This window comes from Mesoplodon densirostris, chromosome 10 (genome assembly GCF_025265405.1).
Source record: "Mesoplodon densirostris isolate mMesDen1 chromosome 10, mMesDen1 primary haplotype, whole genome shotgun sequence".
Taxonomy (NCBI): Eukaryota; Metazoa; Chordata; class Mammalia; order Artiodactyla; family Ziphiidae; genus Mesoplodon; species Mesoplodon densirostris.
Window position 1 is genome coordinate 71,572,924 of NC_082670.1, and position 16,971 is coordinate 71,589,894.

At 41.5% G+C, this 16,971-nt stretch overlaps 1 protein-coding gene across 2 annotated transcripts in view; it reads left to right on the forward strand.

Moving 5' to 3' along the window:
• RBM6 (RNA binding motif protein 6) overlaps positions 1 to 16,971 on the forward strand; it is a 108,755-nt gene that overhangs the window by 47,441 nt on the left and 44,343 nt on the right. Inside the window, exon 1 of one of the 2 annotated variants that reach the window (XM_060109300.1) lies at positions 16,603 to 16,811. The exons of the other annotated variant lie outside the window; for it this stretch is intronic. Coding sequence (XP_059965283.1) covers positions 16,698 to 16,811 — 114 coding nt within the window. The 5' untranslated portion in view covers positions 16,603 to 16,697. Of the gene's footprint in view, positions 1 to 16,602; positions 16,812 to 16,971 lie in introns of those variants that run through there. 2 annotated transcript variants of the gene reach the window in all.

The window sequence follows — 16,971 nt, forward strand, 5'->3', positions numbered from 1 at the left end:
GGATATATTTTTTATGTATGGGGAGGGAGGGCTTCAAATGATTTAACTTTGGAAAGGTACCAGAAATCTGTATTTGGAGCATACCACATTCCAACCAGGAGAAACTTTAAAAGAAGCTGGGAAGGTTTCTCTAGAAGAGTTAATGGGCACAGAGTGTATTTTAAAAAATAGCATTCAGTTGTAGTTCCACCATATTCCAAGGACAGTAGATGGAAAAAAATGACAGGTCTGGAGTGCTTCCCTTTGGGATGTGACTGAGCTTGGGATCCAGATGCAAAGAATGATCCTTGCCTGTCTGTGATCTGAAGGAACTTCCTGGCACAGGAATTCTAGGTCAGTACTTACACCCAGACCTAGGGTGAAGACCACTGATGGCAACTCCTATGGCACTCAGGTCCTGCCTGCATGTGCTACTTTTGGAGGAGGTCCAATGGGGAGAAGAGAGTTAGTTGTTGATTGTTGGGGTCTTTTGCATTCATCATTGTTCTTTGCAAATTGGGGTTTCGTACTCAAGTTCTTAGCTGCATATAGTCAGAGCTGGTGAATCTGAATCTGTACTTACCTTATGTTTGAAACACCTAGATGTATTTAGCTTGCCACCTAGAACTGTCATCTGGGTCTTTAATTGAACGCTGCCTGGTAGTTTTGGGAGGAATTATGAAATGGATAGAATCCTTGTCATCGTGTTTCCTTGGGAAAAGTTGCTTTCTTTGTGGTGTGTTAGTTCCTCCATCTGTAAAGTGGGAGAAAGAAGCTTAGTGATACAGTTTGATTTTTATGTGCCCACTGCCTGTGCTTAACATTGTGATTGCGATGCACCCAGAATCTTAAAAGAAGGCTCTGCCAGAGAAGAGTAGTATTGCATGAGAACTGTTCCTCTTTCATAGCCTAATGCCCTTTCATCAGCTTTGTTCCATTCAGCATGGCTCATCACACTTAACTTTTTCCCTTCTTTGACCATGTTCTCCCTTTATGGCAATGGAGATGACATGCTCTAAATCCTCTGGGGTCAAGAAGTAATCAGAGGAAACTTGATGTATCCATTCCTATTGTTAGTAGTATAAATACTGTTAGATCCTGAGAAAATGACTGCATTAGGACCATATCCCCTTGACAGAGTTCTTGTTGCCTGATTTGTTCAGTGTCCATCATTGAGTCTGTCATTTAACAGATACTAATTATGTGTCAGAAAATGCTATCTGCCAATATTTGGAGAGAGGAATAAAAGTCCTAGTCTGTATGCTTATGGTTGATTCCATTCTAACAATCTGTCCTAATTTGAGAACATTCATTTAATTCATAAGCATCTTGTTTTTATCAGTGAGTAATCTTTAAATCCTTTGCCACTGTACTGAAGAATATTGTGAGTGGTAGAAACATAAATGGGGAGTCATGGGAGATGCCATTTCTTTAGTGCCATTCTCCCAACTGTATGTTTTTCCTAGAGGGATATTGCTTTTTATCAGAGCTATTTAATCTTAAAAATAACCATATTGTGTCTTAACTGCCTCTTCCTTCTATCCCCCCAAAAATCCTATCTAAAGTATCCAGCCTCCTAAAGAGTAATGTCAAATAGAACTAGGGCAGCCTTCTTTAAAAATAAAGATTATCCTTATGCTGGATTTCTGTTAGAGGTACATCTAGAAAAATGTTCATTTACACAAGCAGTGTCAAGGGGGTGTGGCCTATAGACATATCTCCCCTTACCCTTCCCACCCATTCTTTGAACACTCTTAGGACTCCCAGATCCCTCATGAATGACCTTTGCCCAGTGAATGGGACACCAGAATAAAGCAGGAGCAAGGCCAGAATTTTTCTAGATGTGAAATAGAATGTTTTGATGGGTAACCATGCTCTTGCATATGTCACTCTGTGCAGGAGAGCAAGTACGAGATAGCCTCTGTCTTCTAGGACCTTATAATCTCATACTAAGAAAGGTGACAGAGATTATGTGGTACTCATGGATTCCATAGAGTGTTCTCTCAGATAAACTCCAAATTCTGTCCAATAACATTTTCAGTATTCACTGGAGTTATTTGTTAATAAGACATCACCATATCCTTATTCAGTCAAACCCATTTCCTAGATTTTTATTCTTCCCCTAGCCATGGGACAGAGGTCACACTGCTAACACTGCCATGCAATAGAATCCTCTCGCTGAACTGCATAGACTTCATGACCCAGTCAGTATTCTTCTAATAACCTTTACCACAGCTCAGATGTGTATAAATCATTCTGATGAGAAAAATTTTGAGAATGGAATATTCAGGGGGATTTTTGTAATTAGGTAGTATAGCATAGAAAAGAGGAGTGTAGGTTCTATAGTCAGATGTTACTTCCTAGCTGGGTTGTCTCTGGCAAATTTTTTAACCTCCCTTGGCCTCAGTTCCCTCTGTTACCAGTACCTCATGGGACCCTGGAGTGGATTAAACGAGATCGTGCGTTCACGAGTGCCTGCTGTGTACTAGGCACCTTTCTGGATGTTGGAGATGCTGCAGTAAATGAGACAGATTATATAACTTCCGTTTTAGTGATAGAAGTCAGAGCATAAGCAATTAGACAAATTTAAAATAATATATGATAGGGCTTCCCTGGTGGCGCAGTGGCTGAGAGTCTGCCTGCCGATGCAGGGGACACGGGTTCGTGCCCCGGTCCGGGAAGATCCCACATGCCGCGGAGCGGCTGGGCCCGTGAGCCATGGCCACTGAGCCTGCGCGTTCGGAGGCTGTGCTCCGCAACAAGAGAGGCCACAACAGTGAGAGGCGCGCGTACCGCAAAAAAAAAAAAAAAAAAAATATATATATATATATATATATATGATAATGCTAAGTGCTATAAAGATAATGAAGCAGGGTATTGAGAGAATGCATATGAGGGCAGTTTTAGATGAGGTGGTTAGGGAAACTTCGTGAAGAATAACATAGAATTTGAGTAGTGACTCTTGGTGCATAATGTATACAGAACACTTAGCATAGCATCTGATACCTAGTAAGCATTTGAAATTAGACAGTCGTCTCCTCCTCCTCCTCTTCCTCTTCTTCATGTCAAGTAATTTCCAATCATAATTCCGGGAAAAAAATTTTTATATCTGGATTTTCCTTAAGGAAATGGATGTGGATCAAGCTCCCAATAACACAGCAGTTTAAAATCTTATGAGAGACATAAGAATGTGAGGGAAGAAGTCCTTACTCCTTGGAGTAAGGTGCAAGTGTTTGTGGAAGATGTCTGTTCACCCATTCTCCTTCCTTCCCAGTTTTACTTATAGACCAAATTAGTATGAATTCTGAGTCACCATCTACAGGGCACCTTTGAGTAGTCTGTGTATATGCTTCTGAGGAGGGTTCTATGAAATGCTTTGGGTTGAGATTTTTCTAACTCTTCACTATCCTGACTCTTGATGTGAAGTGTCTTTTATTTATCATTGACTGATACTTATAAGTCTGGGGAAGGGAATAAAGGAGCCTTCTGCCAGCTTGCTTTGTCAGATATTGTGGGGCATGTGTGCATAATGAGGTTGTTCAGGATGATAACTAAGGCCCCTCTAGCCCTTTCCCAGTGCCTTAATGGAGACATCAAACTAGTAGGATGCTCTGCAGCAGTACTGAGCATGGTGGCCAAGGGGACTCATCAGGGCATCACTTAGCCAGCAGCTGTCTGTCTGGGAAAGTAATTTCCTACAGAGGTCTGTCAGCTCATACCTTCATCATCTCTGTCTAGGAGAAGTAGAAAGCCAGCAAACACTGTGAGATGCAGAACCTTTTATTCTATCCCTTCCTGGGAAAGGTATTTCTAGCAGTGTCATATACCCTTGGCTTTCTTTCTTGTCCAAGTCCCTGAGGATTGAGAATGACTATTATCTCCTTTCTCTTTGTGTGCCATTGCACTGGGACTTGGGGAGGGAGTAAGAAGTATTGTGTTAGAATATCTCTCAGTGGTTGCCCAGTTGTGCTAGTTCTCTCAAACTGTTGTCATTTGGTCTGCAGGATTTTATTTTCTCAAATTTGCAGGTATGATGTTTGTTGCCTATTTCTGTTGACCAAATAGTCACTAAAGTGCCCTTATAAAAGGGCTCTGGGAGAATAATTCATTTCTCTGTAGTTTTTACTCAACTTTATTAGCATCAGTGACCTTCTTTATCTAAAGATGACTTGGCTACATGACAGAATCAGCCTGACTTTATAAAGTGCAAGGGAAAAGGATGCTGTTATCACCTAACATGAAAATTCCTTCAGACACTGGCTTTTTCTAGTATGTGGGATGAAGACTGTAGAATACATGAAGTTTTATGAAATAATGTTTTTTTGTGTCAACAAACTTAAGAGAGTTTGAGTTTTTGAAGGTAACAGGATGGCCAGGGTATTTCTGAAGGTATGTGAAGGAAGCCAAATCTTAAATGGGATCTGTCCTTGTGATTAAAATGAGATGAATAGGGAACGCTTATGTTTTGGGGGGTGGGAAGACTTTGTTGAGGCCATGATGGAAAAAATGAGCTGAGACTCAGTTTCTTGGAATCTTATTTAAGTTGTTAGCAATATTGTATGAAACATTTCAGTACTTGAATTGTGTGCTTTCCAAGTAACAAAAAAAAATAATCTTTATAAATTCCTGCAAGGCTGTGGCATTGCCTAAACCCTCACCCTAAAACTACATCACTGAAGAGAATGTGGCATCCTGGCCAGAGCTCAGCTGTATAACTTGTGGCTTGAGTCATGCCATTCTTTTTGGAAATTTCAATTTCAGTACCCTCTCCTGAGTACTCTCAGTAGAGGTATTGGTGGGAAACAGAAAGGAAAATGAATTCTAAAATGTGTGTAAATCAACAATTATTGAAGATTCTCACTCTCCGGAGAGTTGGGGTATTCTGGAGAATTAAAAATGATTTTAAGGGGGACTTCCGTGGTGTCGCAGTGGTTGAGACTCTGAGCTCCCAGTGCTGGGGGCCCAGATTCAATACTGGGTCAGGGAACTAGATCCCACATGCATGCTGCAACTAAGAGTTTGCATGCCACAACTAAGGAGCCCGCCTGCTGCAACTAAGACCCGGCACAACCAACCAAATAAATAAATAAATAAAATATTTTCAACAAATGATTTTAAGGATTGATGATCTGATTATGCAGTTTGGTTATCTGTCTGGTGATTGAGTCTTGGCTGGGCACCAGGCAATATATCATAGTAGTTAAATATATGGACTCTGATCTCCATCCAACTAGCTCAGTAGGTAAATACATGGACTCTGGAGGCAGACTACTCGGGGTTGCTTCTCAGCTCTGTAACCTTCTACTATGTAACTTGGGCAAGTGGCATAACATAACATCTCTGTGTCTCAATGTCTTCTCATACTTCTAGGGATTAAAGAGTTAATGCATGTAAGGTGATAAGAACTGGGCCTGGCACGCAGTGAACATTGAGTGTTTATTTGTTATTAACACACAACTTCTAATCTGACTGGACAAGAAAGTCCTAAATTATAGCAGCTCCAGTTTTGGCTTCATGGAGTATATGGTTAAAAAAGGATTTGGTGGCAGTGTCCAGGGGATTATTTTTACATCAACAGTACTTCTTATTTAGCCTGTTGGTTGGGACTGATTATCAGGTCTCTCTAGGTGTTTCCCCTGCCTCAGTGATCAAATCTTAAATTTTCTCAAGGGGAAGTGCAAGAGACATACCACATGTGGGGCATGGAGTATGGTTAGACCACGCTGGGAATCTAGCCTGTGACCTTAAAACCCTAAACTCTGGTAACTAGCCACTGGCGTTGCCTATCTCAGTATTTTTCCAATAATTGTAGAAGGTACTCTAAACTGGAGTCAGTTTAGTTTTCTTGAATTTGAAAAGTAAACATTTATCATTTGGCAGTTTTAAGGGAAATTTCCAATGTGTCTCCTATGATGAGGTTTATGATTATTTTTGTTACACATGGTTCATTTCTGTGGATGGAAGAAATTTAGTTCCTAATTTGTTCTAAATTGGGCATGTGCCTGTATATTTTAACCTTGTGCTTTGTTGTTGCCATATTTCTTTCAGCTTGTATTTTTATTTAATTAATTAATTTATTTATTTATTTTTGGCTGCGTTGGGTCTTCGTTGCTGCACGTGGGCTTTCTTTAGTTGCAGCGAGCCGGGGCTACTCTTCGTTGCGGTGCGTGGGCTTCTCATTGCAGTGGCTTCTCTTGTTGCAGAGCACGGGCTCTAGGCATGCATGCTTCAGCAGTTGCAGCACTCAGGCTCAGTAGTAGTGGCTTGCGAGCTCTAGAGCACAGGCTCAGTAGTTGTGGTGCACGGACTTAGTTGCTCTGCAACATGTGCAGTCTTCCCAGACCAGGTCTCGAACCCGTGTCCCCTGCATTGGCAGGTGGATTCTTAACCAATGTGCCACCAGGGAGGCCCCCAGCTTGTATTTTTAGTTAATGTTTGACTTTTTATAAAAATGAGATTGTGCAAAGTGCTAATTTTGGAACTTGATTACAGACAGTTATTGAAAAAAAACAAGCAGAATTTGTATAATTCTAATTAACTAGTTCAGGGGTTATACAAAGGCACAGTTCCCTTTGTGGTCTTGGTTATAACTTTAGTTTATGACTTTGTATACCTCCAGACAGTATAGTGTTAGGAGCACAGACAGGTTTAAGATTCCAGCTTCATCAGTTCCTAGCTCTTGTAACTTCTGAAGCTCAGTTTCCTCATCTATAAAATGGAGGGATAATCACAGTACCTACCTCAGAGCAATTGTGAGATTAAAGTATGTAATGTATGTGAAGTGCTTGGTATGGCAGCTAGCATATGGTATATACTCAGTAGTACAGGGTGATTCTATAACACTGGACTCTATTTGGTTGCCTTCCTTTTTCTTGGCTGCTTATCTACCTCTTGGGACTCAGAGATGCCTGAAAAGTGGAGGCAGTGCTTTGGGTGGCAGCTAGATCTTTGACAGCCATTTCATGTGGTGCTGTTGCACAGCGTCTCTCCCATGAAACTTGGGGTGTCTGGACTGAAAGTGAAAGAGGCTGGTTAGCACCTGTCTTGACAGTGTCTGAGGGATGAGTGCACAGGCATCCAGGCATGTGAGGGCAGACGATCATGGCCATTCCAGCACTCATACGATGGAGAGCCTTGTTTCTGAATCTAGCATTGCTGGTAGTTCTGTCACAGAATTCACTTAGGCCACAGGTGGCATTGAATGTTTATTGGGTGTCTTCTCCATTCAAGTTGAACTTGGAGGTTATCATGTGTCTTTGTGTCCTGTTCTCCACAGGGCTAATTGTTCAGATGTTGTCATTCCACCCTCTAGCTCATTTGTATGTGAGCTAGATACATAAATACGTGTCTATGTAATATGTATTATATATAATATGTACATATTTCTTGTTAAGAGTATTGATGGTATGACTTTGATAATCATGGATAAGCTTATCTAGATTAATAATTATCTTTGGGACTTCCCTGGTGGCACAGTGGTTAAGAATCCGCCTGCGGGCTTCCCTGGTGGCGCAGAGGTTGAGAGTCCGCCTGCCGATGCAGGGGACACGGGTTCGTGCCCCAGTCCGGGAAGATCCCACGTGCCGTGGAGTGGCTGGGCCCGTGAGCCATGGCCGCTGAGCCTGTGCTCCGCAACGGGAGAAGCCACAACAGTGAGAGGCCCGCGTACCGCAAAAAAAAAAAAAGAATCCACCTGCCAATGCAGGGGAAAACGGGTTCAAGCCCTGAGCCGGGAAGATCCCACATGCCGTGGAGCAACTAAGCCCGTGCGCCACAGCTACTGAGCCTGCACCCTAGAGCCCGCGAGCCACAACTACCAAGCCCGCGTGCCACAGCTACTGAAGCCCATGTGCCTAGAGTGTGCTCCGCAACAAGAGAAGCAACAACAATGAGAAGCCGGCACCACAACGAAGAATAGCCCCTGCTTGCCACAGCTAGAGAAAGCCCGTGCGCGGCAATGAACACCCGACACGGCCAAAAATAAATAAATAAATATATTAAAAAATAATTATCTTTAATCTCTCATGGTGAGATTAGTAATGCTGATGTTGTATACTAATGATACATATTTTACCAAAATCTGTGACCAAGTGAAATTTGTATTTAATCTATTTAATCTGTATGAACACTGTTTCCAAAGGAAAATATAAAGAGAAAAAGAGGTCTATCACAGAAAGTAGATAATTGGTTACCAGGTTCTTACGGAGAGGGGGAAAGCAAGAGGGAATAGTGAGTGACTGCTAATAGGTAATAGGGCCTCTTTCTGAGGTGGTAAAAATGTTCTGGTATTAGTTGGTGATGATGGTTGACCAACCTTGTGAATATACTAAAACCCACTGAATTGTACAGAGTACTATAAAAGAGTGAATTTTATGGTATGTGAACTGTATCTCGAGTTTTAAAAAAAGTCTTTAAACTTAGCATGGAATTTAGTTCAGGATCCCAGCCTGACGGGAATGAATTCGGGTCTAAAATAAAGTACAGATTCACTTACAGAAAAGAAGGTGGTATGTCAGTTTGTCTGGAAGCTAGAGATTTAAAGCTTTGATCGTAAAATGTCTGAAGAATTTCTTTGTTAATGGTATCTACATGCCACAGAAGAACATTTAAACTAAATGTCTGAAAGGTGATGGATGATATTGGTAACAAGCCACACTTGAAGTGGCCACGTAGCTTGTGCACAGTAGTTGCTCAACACAGTAGTTGCTCAGTAGTTGCACAGTAGTAGCTCAGTAGTGCACAGTAGTTGCTCAGTACAGAGTGGGCTTTCTGTTTTAGTATCCACACAGTTAGAAATAAAGGAAAGGGGGGCTTCCCTGGTGGCACAGTGGTTGAGAGTCCGCCTGCCAATGCAGGGGACACGGGTCTGTGCCCCGGTCCGGGAGGATCCCACATGCCGCGGAGCGGCTGGGCCCGTGAGCCATGGCCGCTGAGCCTGCGCGTCTGGAGCCTGTGCTCCGCAACGGGAGAGGCCACAACAGTGAGAGGCGCGCGTACCGCAGAAAAAAAAAAAAAAGAAAAGAAAGAAAGGAAAGGGGAATTCCCTGGCCATCTAGTTGGTTAGGACTCAGCAATTTCATTGCTGAGGACCTGGGTTTGATCCCTGGTTGGGGAGCTAAGATCCCACAAGCCTCGCGGCGCAGCCAAAAAAAAAGAAAAAAAAGAAGGAAAAAAAGAAATAAAGGAAAGGACTATTTTGAAGTATTGATAGATTTAAAATGAAAGTGCCGCTGGGAAATCCTTGGGCTTTTTTTTTTTTTTTTTTTTTTTAACAGAGACAACATTCCTGTAACCGAATGCTTTGTAGGTACCAACATGGATCTTTCCTGGTTTCCTGGAATTGTTAACCAAAGCTCAAAACTGGAATGTGGGTAGAGGAGACCAAATCACTGCTGAGGGAGGTTCCCTCCCTGTATCTTTCTCAGAGGCTTCTTTTCGGCAGTATTTTTTTTTTTAATTCTTTTTTTGGGGGGAGGCTGCATTGGGTCTTCGTTGCTGCGCGAGTGGGGCTACTCTTTGTTGTGGTGCGCTGGCTTCTCATTGCGGTGGCTTCTCTTGTTACAGAGCACAGACTCTTAAGAGTGAGGGCTTCAGTAGTTGTGGCACGTGGGCTCTAGAGTGCAGGCTCAGTAGTTCTGGCGCATGGGCTTAGTTGCTCCACAGTATGTGGGATCTTCCCAGACCAGGGATTGAACCCATGTCCCCTGAATTGACAGGCAGATTCTCAACCACTGTGACACCAGGGAAGTCCCTTTTCAGCAGTATTGACACTGTAGCTGTCATCTTTGACCTCTAGTACCAGAGGGACACAGAGGTTTTTTTTTTAAAGAAAAAAAATTATTATGATAATTTAAGTATCATAAGATTCACCCATTTTAAGTATATAATTCAGTGATTTTTAGTAAATTTACCGAGTCGTGCAACCATAAAGTGATTTCAGACTTAAAGAAAAGTTGTAAAAACAGTACAAAGACTTCCTATGTGCTTTGCACCCACATTCCCCAAATGTTAACATTTTACCACATTAGTGTTTTTTTGTTTGTTTTTTTTAATTTGTTTATTTTAAAACATGAAACCCAAGCTGAATAGAAACCACAGAAATTACACTGACGAGATTTTTAGTATTTGCCAAGAAAAATAAAGCCCCCAGAGAAATAAAAATCAAACCCCAAACCCAGTTAAAAAAAACAAAAAAACAAAAACAGAAACACAGCGACAGCACGTACAGCCATGGCCCTACGGAAGCTGGGGGATGCCAAGCGATTCAGGCCTCAGTTCCTCGCTCAGGATGCTAAATCACCTTGTGGAGGGATGCAAGGGCCAGGAGAGAAACCCGGGAGGGGGAGTCTTAACAAATGCAGAGATTTTTGAATGATTCCTTCTCTTGAAGAGGCATCATTTAACTTGTCTTTCCATCATACCCCCTCCCTTGGTGGTTGGAGATACTCTTTGGTTGGGGAAAGTAAGTAAATTTCTGGTGGGTTGAGTGGATGCTTTGTAAAGTGATGAGGGCTTAAGCTATCTTGTCAGCGCTCCCAAGAGGGTCGGTCCCCTGCTGGGCAGAGTTGAGGTTGGGGGTTGGGGTTGGAGGATGGGAAATAGGACCAGATTCAAATCTCCCACTCCTGCACACTGTAAGGTTTTTGTGGGGCTTAAAAAAAACCCAACAAATGTTTTCCCCCGTGAGAGAGCTGGCATTTGGATGCCTGATACACAAAGAAGGACTTGTGTGCTAGCTAGCATTAGACCAAGAAGCAACAGCGGCCAGGGGAAAGGCGAAGCAAGTTTACCTCCACTGGCCTGATGTTTTTTTGTAATACAGTGGTTCTTAACAGTGGGGAGAGGGTGGAGGGAAGGCAGTTTGGATATCCTTTTCTCCCCTCCCCAACCACTGGACATTTGGCAATATCCAGAGACATTTTCGGTTGTCACTACTGGCACTAGTGAGTAGAGGCCAGGGATGCAACATCCTACAACACACAGGACAGCCCCTGTAGTGAATTATCTGGCCCAAAATTTAAACAGTGCCAAGTTTGAGAAACCCTGGTATAAGGGGACGGGAGTTATGGTTAGCCATAGAGAGGATGACCCAACTTGCCATGGGTTGACTTTTAATGAATCACCTTTCTCTTTACCTTCCTCCTGGTCCTAACAGAATGGGGAATGGTGGGTGGGGTTAAGAGTGTAGTGATAAGGCCTCCCTGGTGGCGCAGTGGTTGAGAGTCCGCCTGCCGATGCAGGGGATACGGGTTCGTGCCCCGGTCTGGGAGGATCCCATATGCCGCGGAGCGGCTGGGCCCGTGAGCCATGGCCGCTGGGCCTGCGCATCCGGAGCCTGTGCTCCGCAACGGGAGAGGCCACAACAGTGAGAGGCCCGCATACCGCAAAAAGAAAAAAAAAAAAAAAAAAAAAAAAAAGAGTGTAGTGATAGAGTGCAGACATGGCTCCTGCCCACCCTCCAGACTGCCAGTCACAAGTCTAACCTGTGCCCTTGGGGTAGGAGCTTCAGAATGAGACCAACTTGATATATTGCCCAGAATAAGTTCTTTAAAGAACCAAAGGGTTTTGGGTTTTGGTGGTTTTTTTTGGTTTTTTGTTTTGGCCATGCCACGCACCTTGCAGGATCTTAGTTCCCTTACCAGGGATTGAACCTGGGCTTGGCAGTGAAAGCTCCAACTCCTAACCACTAGGCCACCAGAGAACTCCCCACCAAAGGTGATTTTTAAAATCAGTCTGAGAAATGACTAAGATATTCTGTTATCCAGCAGACATACCAGCTGGATATGGGGCTTGAGGGTCAGCAGATCATGCACATTTGATAGCAGTTGCTAGGGAAACAAGTTGAGAATTCCCTAAACAGATTGTATTTCACATATCAGTTTTCCAGGGAGTATTTAAAATATGGGTGCTGATTTTCATAGCCCTTGGTTATAGTGTATCAAATATTGGAAGCCAAATGAATATCTTTTCATTTGGCTTTATTTTGGAAGAAGGTTTCACAGAGCCTTATAACTGGAGCCAGCATGTTGAACTAGTTATAGAGTTTCAACTCAAAGTAAAAATGCGTATATTTTATCTTAATATAATAGCATTTTACTGTAAATGGGACATACCCTCCTGTGCAAAACTGGTTGGTCTGGGCCTCCCTGGTGGCGCAAGTGGTTGAGAGTCCGCCTGCCGATGCAGGGGATACGGGTTCGTGCCCCGGTCTGGGAGGATCCCATATGCCGCGGAGCGGCTGGGCCCGTGAGCCATGGCCGCTGAGCCTGCGCGTCCGGAGCCTGCGCGTCCGGAGCCTGTGCTCCGCAACGGGGGAGGCCACAACAGTGAGAGGCCCGCATACCGCAAAAAAAAAAAAAAAAAAAACTGGTTGGTCTGTCTGGAATCATGTTGGATATATCAGAAACAACTCATTTTAACCTTTGTTAACATGGTGAATACTGAGCACTTCTATGTGTAAGACCTTGGACTAAGTGGTATACATTTATTAATGAAAAATGGACATGTCTCCTTATGGTCTAGTGGGGTGAGACTGTTTAAAATTTTTTAATTTTTAAAACTTTACATTTTGAAATAATCTCAGTCTTTCAAGGGGGTACAAAGTAGAGGAAAGAATACCAATACTCTTCAACATTTCATAATCATTAAGTTAACACAGATATAATATTATCTAATATACATAACTTTTCAGATTTTGCCAGTTGTCTGCAAATGTCGTTTCTCTGGTTTAGTATGCAAGCCAGGATCATATGTTGTATTGAGTTGTGATATCTCCTTTTATTCTCTGTGACACTCCTCAGTCTTTCTTTGTCTTTCATGGCCTCGACACTTTAGAAAAGTACTGGCAGTTATTTTGTAGGACATTTCTCTGTTTGAATTTGTCTGTTTCCTTGTGATTAAATTCAGGTTATGCATTTTTTGGCAAGAATACCCCAGGAGTGATGTGTGTCTTTCCTTATATATCATCAGGTAGCACATGGTTTTGTCCTGTTACTAGTGATATTAACTTAGACCACTTGGTTAAGGTGGTGTTTGTCAGGTTTCACCACTGTAAAGTTACTATTTTAGGTATAATTAACTTACTAATTAATTATAATTAATAAGTATTTTGTGGGGGCATACTTTGAGATTATAAATATCCTATTTCTCAGCATGCCTTTCTCACTTAATAATTTTAGCATCTGTTGATAGCTTTTGCATGTAAAGTTACTACTGTGGGTTTTTGTCTAAGGGCAATTTTCTATTTCCATCATTTCTTACACATTTGTTAGAATTCTACTATAAGGATGAACCATCCCATCTCCCTTATTTTATGTAGTGAATAGAACTAAAAAATATGGTGTATACACACATATGCATTTTTATATCTATCTGTGTATATATATTAAAGACCATGATTTCATGATGTTATAAATTCCAATTCCAATCCAATATCACAGAGTTCATTCTAGCTTTACCTCATTCCTTATTTGTAATTCTTTTTGCTAATAGTAAAAATCCTGGCTTTCATTATCCACAATATGTTTACTTATTTGCTCAATCCCAGAGTATACATAAAGTAGTTTCAGGTTGTTAATTCATCCCTCTGTGAAAAACTAGAATCCAGTATTTGGGTACAGTTCTTTTTGTCTTTAGCCTGAGAGTATATAGTCAAAATACTGTTTCCCGAAGTTAGTTAGGGTGGTTCTTCACCACCTCACCCACACTTCTGTGTGGTTGTTACTCATTTTACTGTAGAAAAAGTAGAAAACACAGGTTAAAAGAAAAGGGTTAGTATCTCCAGTGATCTCTATATTGCTTTTTATTTATTTATTTTTGGCTGCATTGGGTCTTCCTTGCTGCACGTGGGCTTTCTTTAGTTGCGGCGAGTAGGGGCCACTTTTCATTGCGGTGTGCAGGCTTCTTATTGTGGTGGCTTCTCTTGTTGGGGAGTACGGGCCCTAGGCACGCAGGCTCAGTAGTTGTGGCACACGGGCTTAGTTGCTCTGCGGCATGTGGGATCTTGCTGGACCAGGGCTCGAACCTGTGTCCCCTGCATTGGCAGGCGGATTCTTAACCACAGTGCCACTAGGGGAGCCCTATATTGCTTTTTTAAAAAAAATAAATTAATGGACTTTTTCTTTTCTCCTTTTAAATAGACTTTGTTTTTTAGAGCAGTTTTAGGCTCACAAAAAAATTGAGCATCCCACCTCCAACAGCACACCCACAGCCTCCTTCACCATCCACTGTGGTACACTTATTACAATCAGTGAAACAACATTGATACATCATTATCAACTCAAAGTCCATAGTTTACATGAGGGTTCACTCTTGGTGTTGTAGATTTGTGAGTTTGGACAAACTGATAATGACATATATCAACCATTATAGTACATGCAGAGTTGTTTCATTGCCCTAAAAACCCTCTGTGCTTTATCTGTTTATCCTTTCCTCAATGGTTGCTGGGTTGCAAACCCCTAGCGACCATTTTCTTTTTACTGTCTCCATAGTTTGTTCCAGAATCTCATGTAGTTGGAATCATACAGTATGTAGCTTTTTGCAGATTGGTTTCTTTCACATAGTATTATGCACTTGCTAGTAATTGTCTTCTTTCACTTAGTAATATGGATTTAAGTTTCCTCCATGTCTTTTTGTGTTTTGATAGCTCTTTTTTTTTTAAAAAGCTCTGAATAATACTTTATTGTCTGAATGTACCACAATTTGTTTATTCATTCACCTAAAGGGCAACTTAGTTGCTTCTGAGTTTTGGCAGTTATGAATAAAGCTGCTATAGGATACATCCATGTGTAGGTTTTTGTATGGGCATAAGTTTTCCATTTATTTGGGTAATACTGAGGAGTGCAATTCCTGGATTTCATGGTAAGAGTATGTTTAGTTTTGTAAGAAACTGCAAAACTGTCTTCCAAAGTGGCTGTAGCATTTTGCATTCCCACCAGCAGTGAATGAGAATTACTATTGCTCCACATCCTCACCAGCATTTGATGTCAGTATTCAGTATTTTGGACATTCTAATAGCTATGTAATGGTATCTCATTTTAATTTGTACTTCTCTAATGACATAGAACGTGAGCATCTTTTCATAAGCTTATTTGCCAGCTCTAGGGTTCTGCCCCACCCCCCTCCACCCCCATTGTTCTTTAGCAAGTAGAAGAGGTTCCCATCTATTCTAGTTTGCTGAGAGTTTTTATCATGAATGGCTGTTGGATTTTGTAAATGCTTTTTCTGCTTCTATTGATATGACCTTGTAATTCTTTTTTTTTTTTTAGCCTGTTGATGTGATGGATTATATTAATTGATTTTTCGAAGTTGAATCAACCTTGCATTGCATACCTGGAATAAATTCCAGTTGGTTATGGCATATAATTCTTTTCATATACATTGTTGGATTTGCTTTGCTAATACTTTGTTGAGGATTTTTACATCTACCTTCATGGGAGATATTGGTTCTTTTCATGTAATATCTTTGTCTGGTTTTAGTATTAGGGTGATGTCTGCCTCATAGAATGAGTTAGGAAATGTGTCCTCTACTTCTGTCTTCTGGAAGAGACTGTAGAAAATTAGTATTAATTCCTTAAATGTTTGGTAGGCTTCATCAGTGGACTCATCGGGGCCTGGTGCTTTCAGTTTTGTAAGATTATTATTGATCCAATTTCATTAATAGATAGAGGCCTATACAGATTGTCTTTTTCTTCTTGTGTGAGTTTTAACAGGTTGTGTTTTTCTAAGAATTGCTCCTATTCATCAGGGTTATCAAATTTGTGGGCATGGAATTGTTCATAATATTCCCTTGTTATCCTTTTATTGTCCATGAAATCAGTACTGTGGCCCCTATTTCATTTTTGCTATTAGTAATTTGTATCTTTCTTTTTTATAGTTAGCCTGGTTAGATGTTTATCCATTTTATTGATATTTTTAAAAACCTAACTTTTAGGCCTCCCTGGTGGCGCAGTGGTTGAGAGTCCGCCTGCCGATGCAGGGGATACAGGTTCGTGCCCTGGTCTGGGAGGATCCCATATGCCGTGGAGCGGCTGGGCCCGTGAGCCATGGCCGCTGAGCCTGCGCATCCGGAGCCTGTGCTCCGCAACGGGAGAGGCCACAACAGTGAGAGGCCCGCATACCGCAAAAAAAAATTTAAAAAAAACCTAACTTTTAGTTTCATTGATATTTCTCTATGAATTCTCTGTTTTCGGTATCATTGATTTCTGTGCTTATTTTTATCATTTCTTTTGCTTTTTTTTTGGATTTAACTTACTCTTCTTTTTATAGTTTTCTAAGGTAGAGGTTTAGATTATTGAGTTTAGATCTTCATTTTTTCTATTATGTGCATTCAGTGCTATAAATTTCCTTTCTGAGCACTGCTTTCCCTGCATCCCACAAATTTCAACAAGTTGTGTTTTCAGCTTCATTTAGTTTCAGATTTTAAAAAAAAGTTCTCTTGAGAAATTTCTTCTTTGATCCATGTGTTATTTAGAAATGTGTTGTTTAATCTCCAAGTATTTGGCGATTTTACAGCTGTCTTTCTGTTATTGATTTCTAGTTTTATTATGTTGTGGTCTGAGAACATACATTTTATAATTTCTGTTTTATTTTATTTTATTATTTTTTTTTTTTTTGCAGTACGTGGGCCTCTCACTGTTGTGGCCTCTCCCGTTGCGGAGCACAGGCTCCGGACGTGCAGGCCCAGCGGCCATGGCTCACGGGCCCAGACGCTCTGCGGCATGTGGGATCTTCCTGGACTGGGGCACGAACCTGTGTCCCCTGCATCGGCAGGCGGGCTCTCAACCACTGTGCCACCAGGGAAGCCCTATAATTTCTATTTTAAATGTGATAAGGTGTGTTTTTTGGCCCAGAATGTTGTCTGTGTTAGTGAATGTTCCATCTGAGCTTGAGAAGAATGTGTATTCTTCTATTTTTGGATGAAATAGTCTATAAACATTGAATAGATTATTGCTGTTATTTTGATGTGTGCCCTTCCAAATTTTCCTATGTATG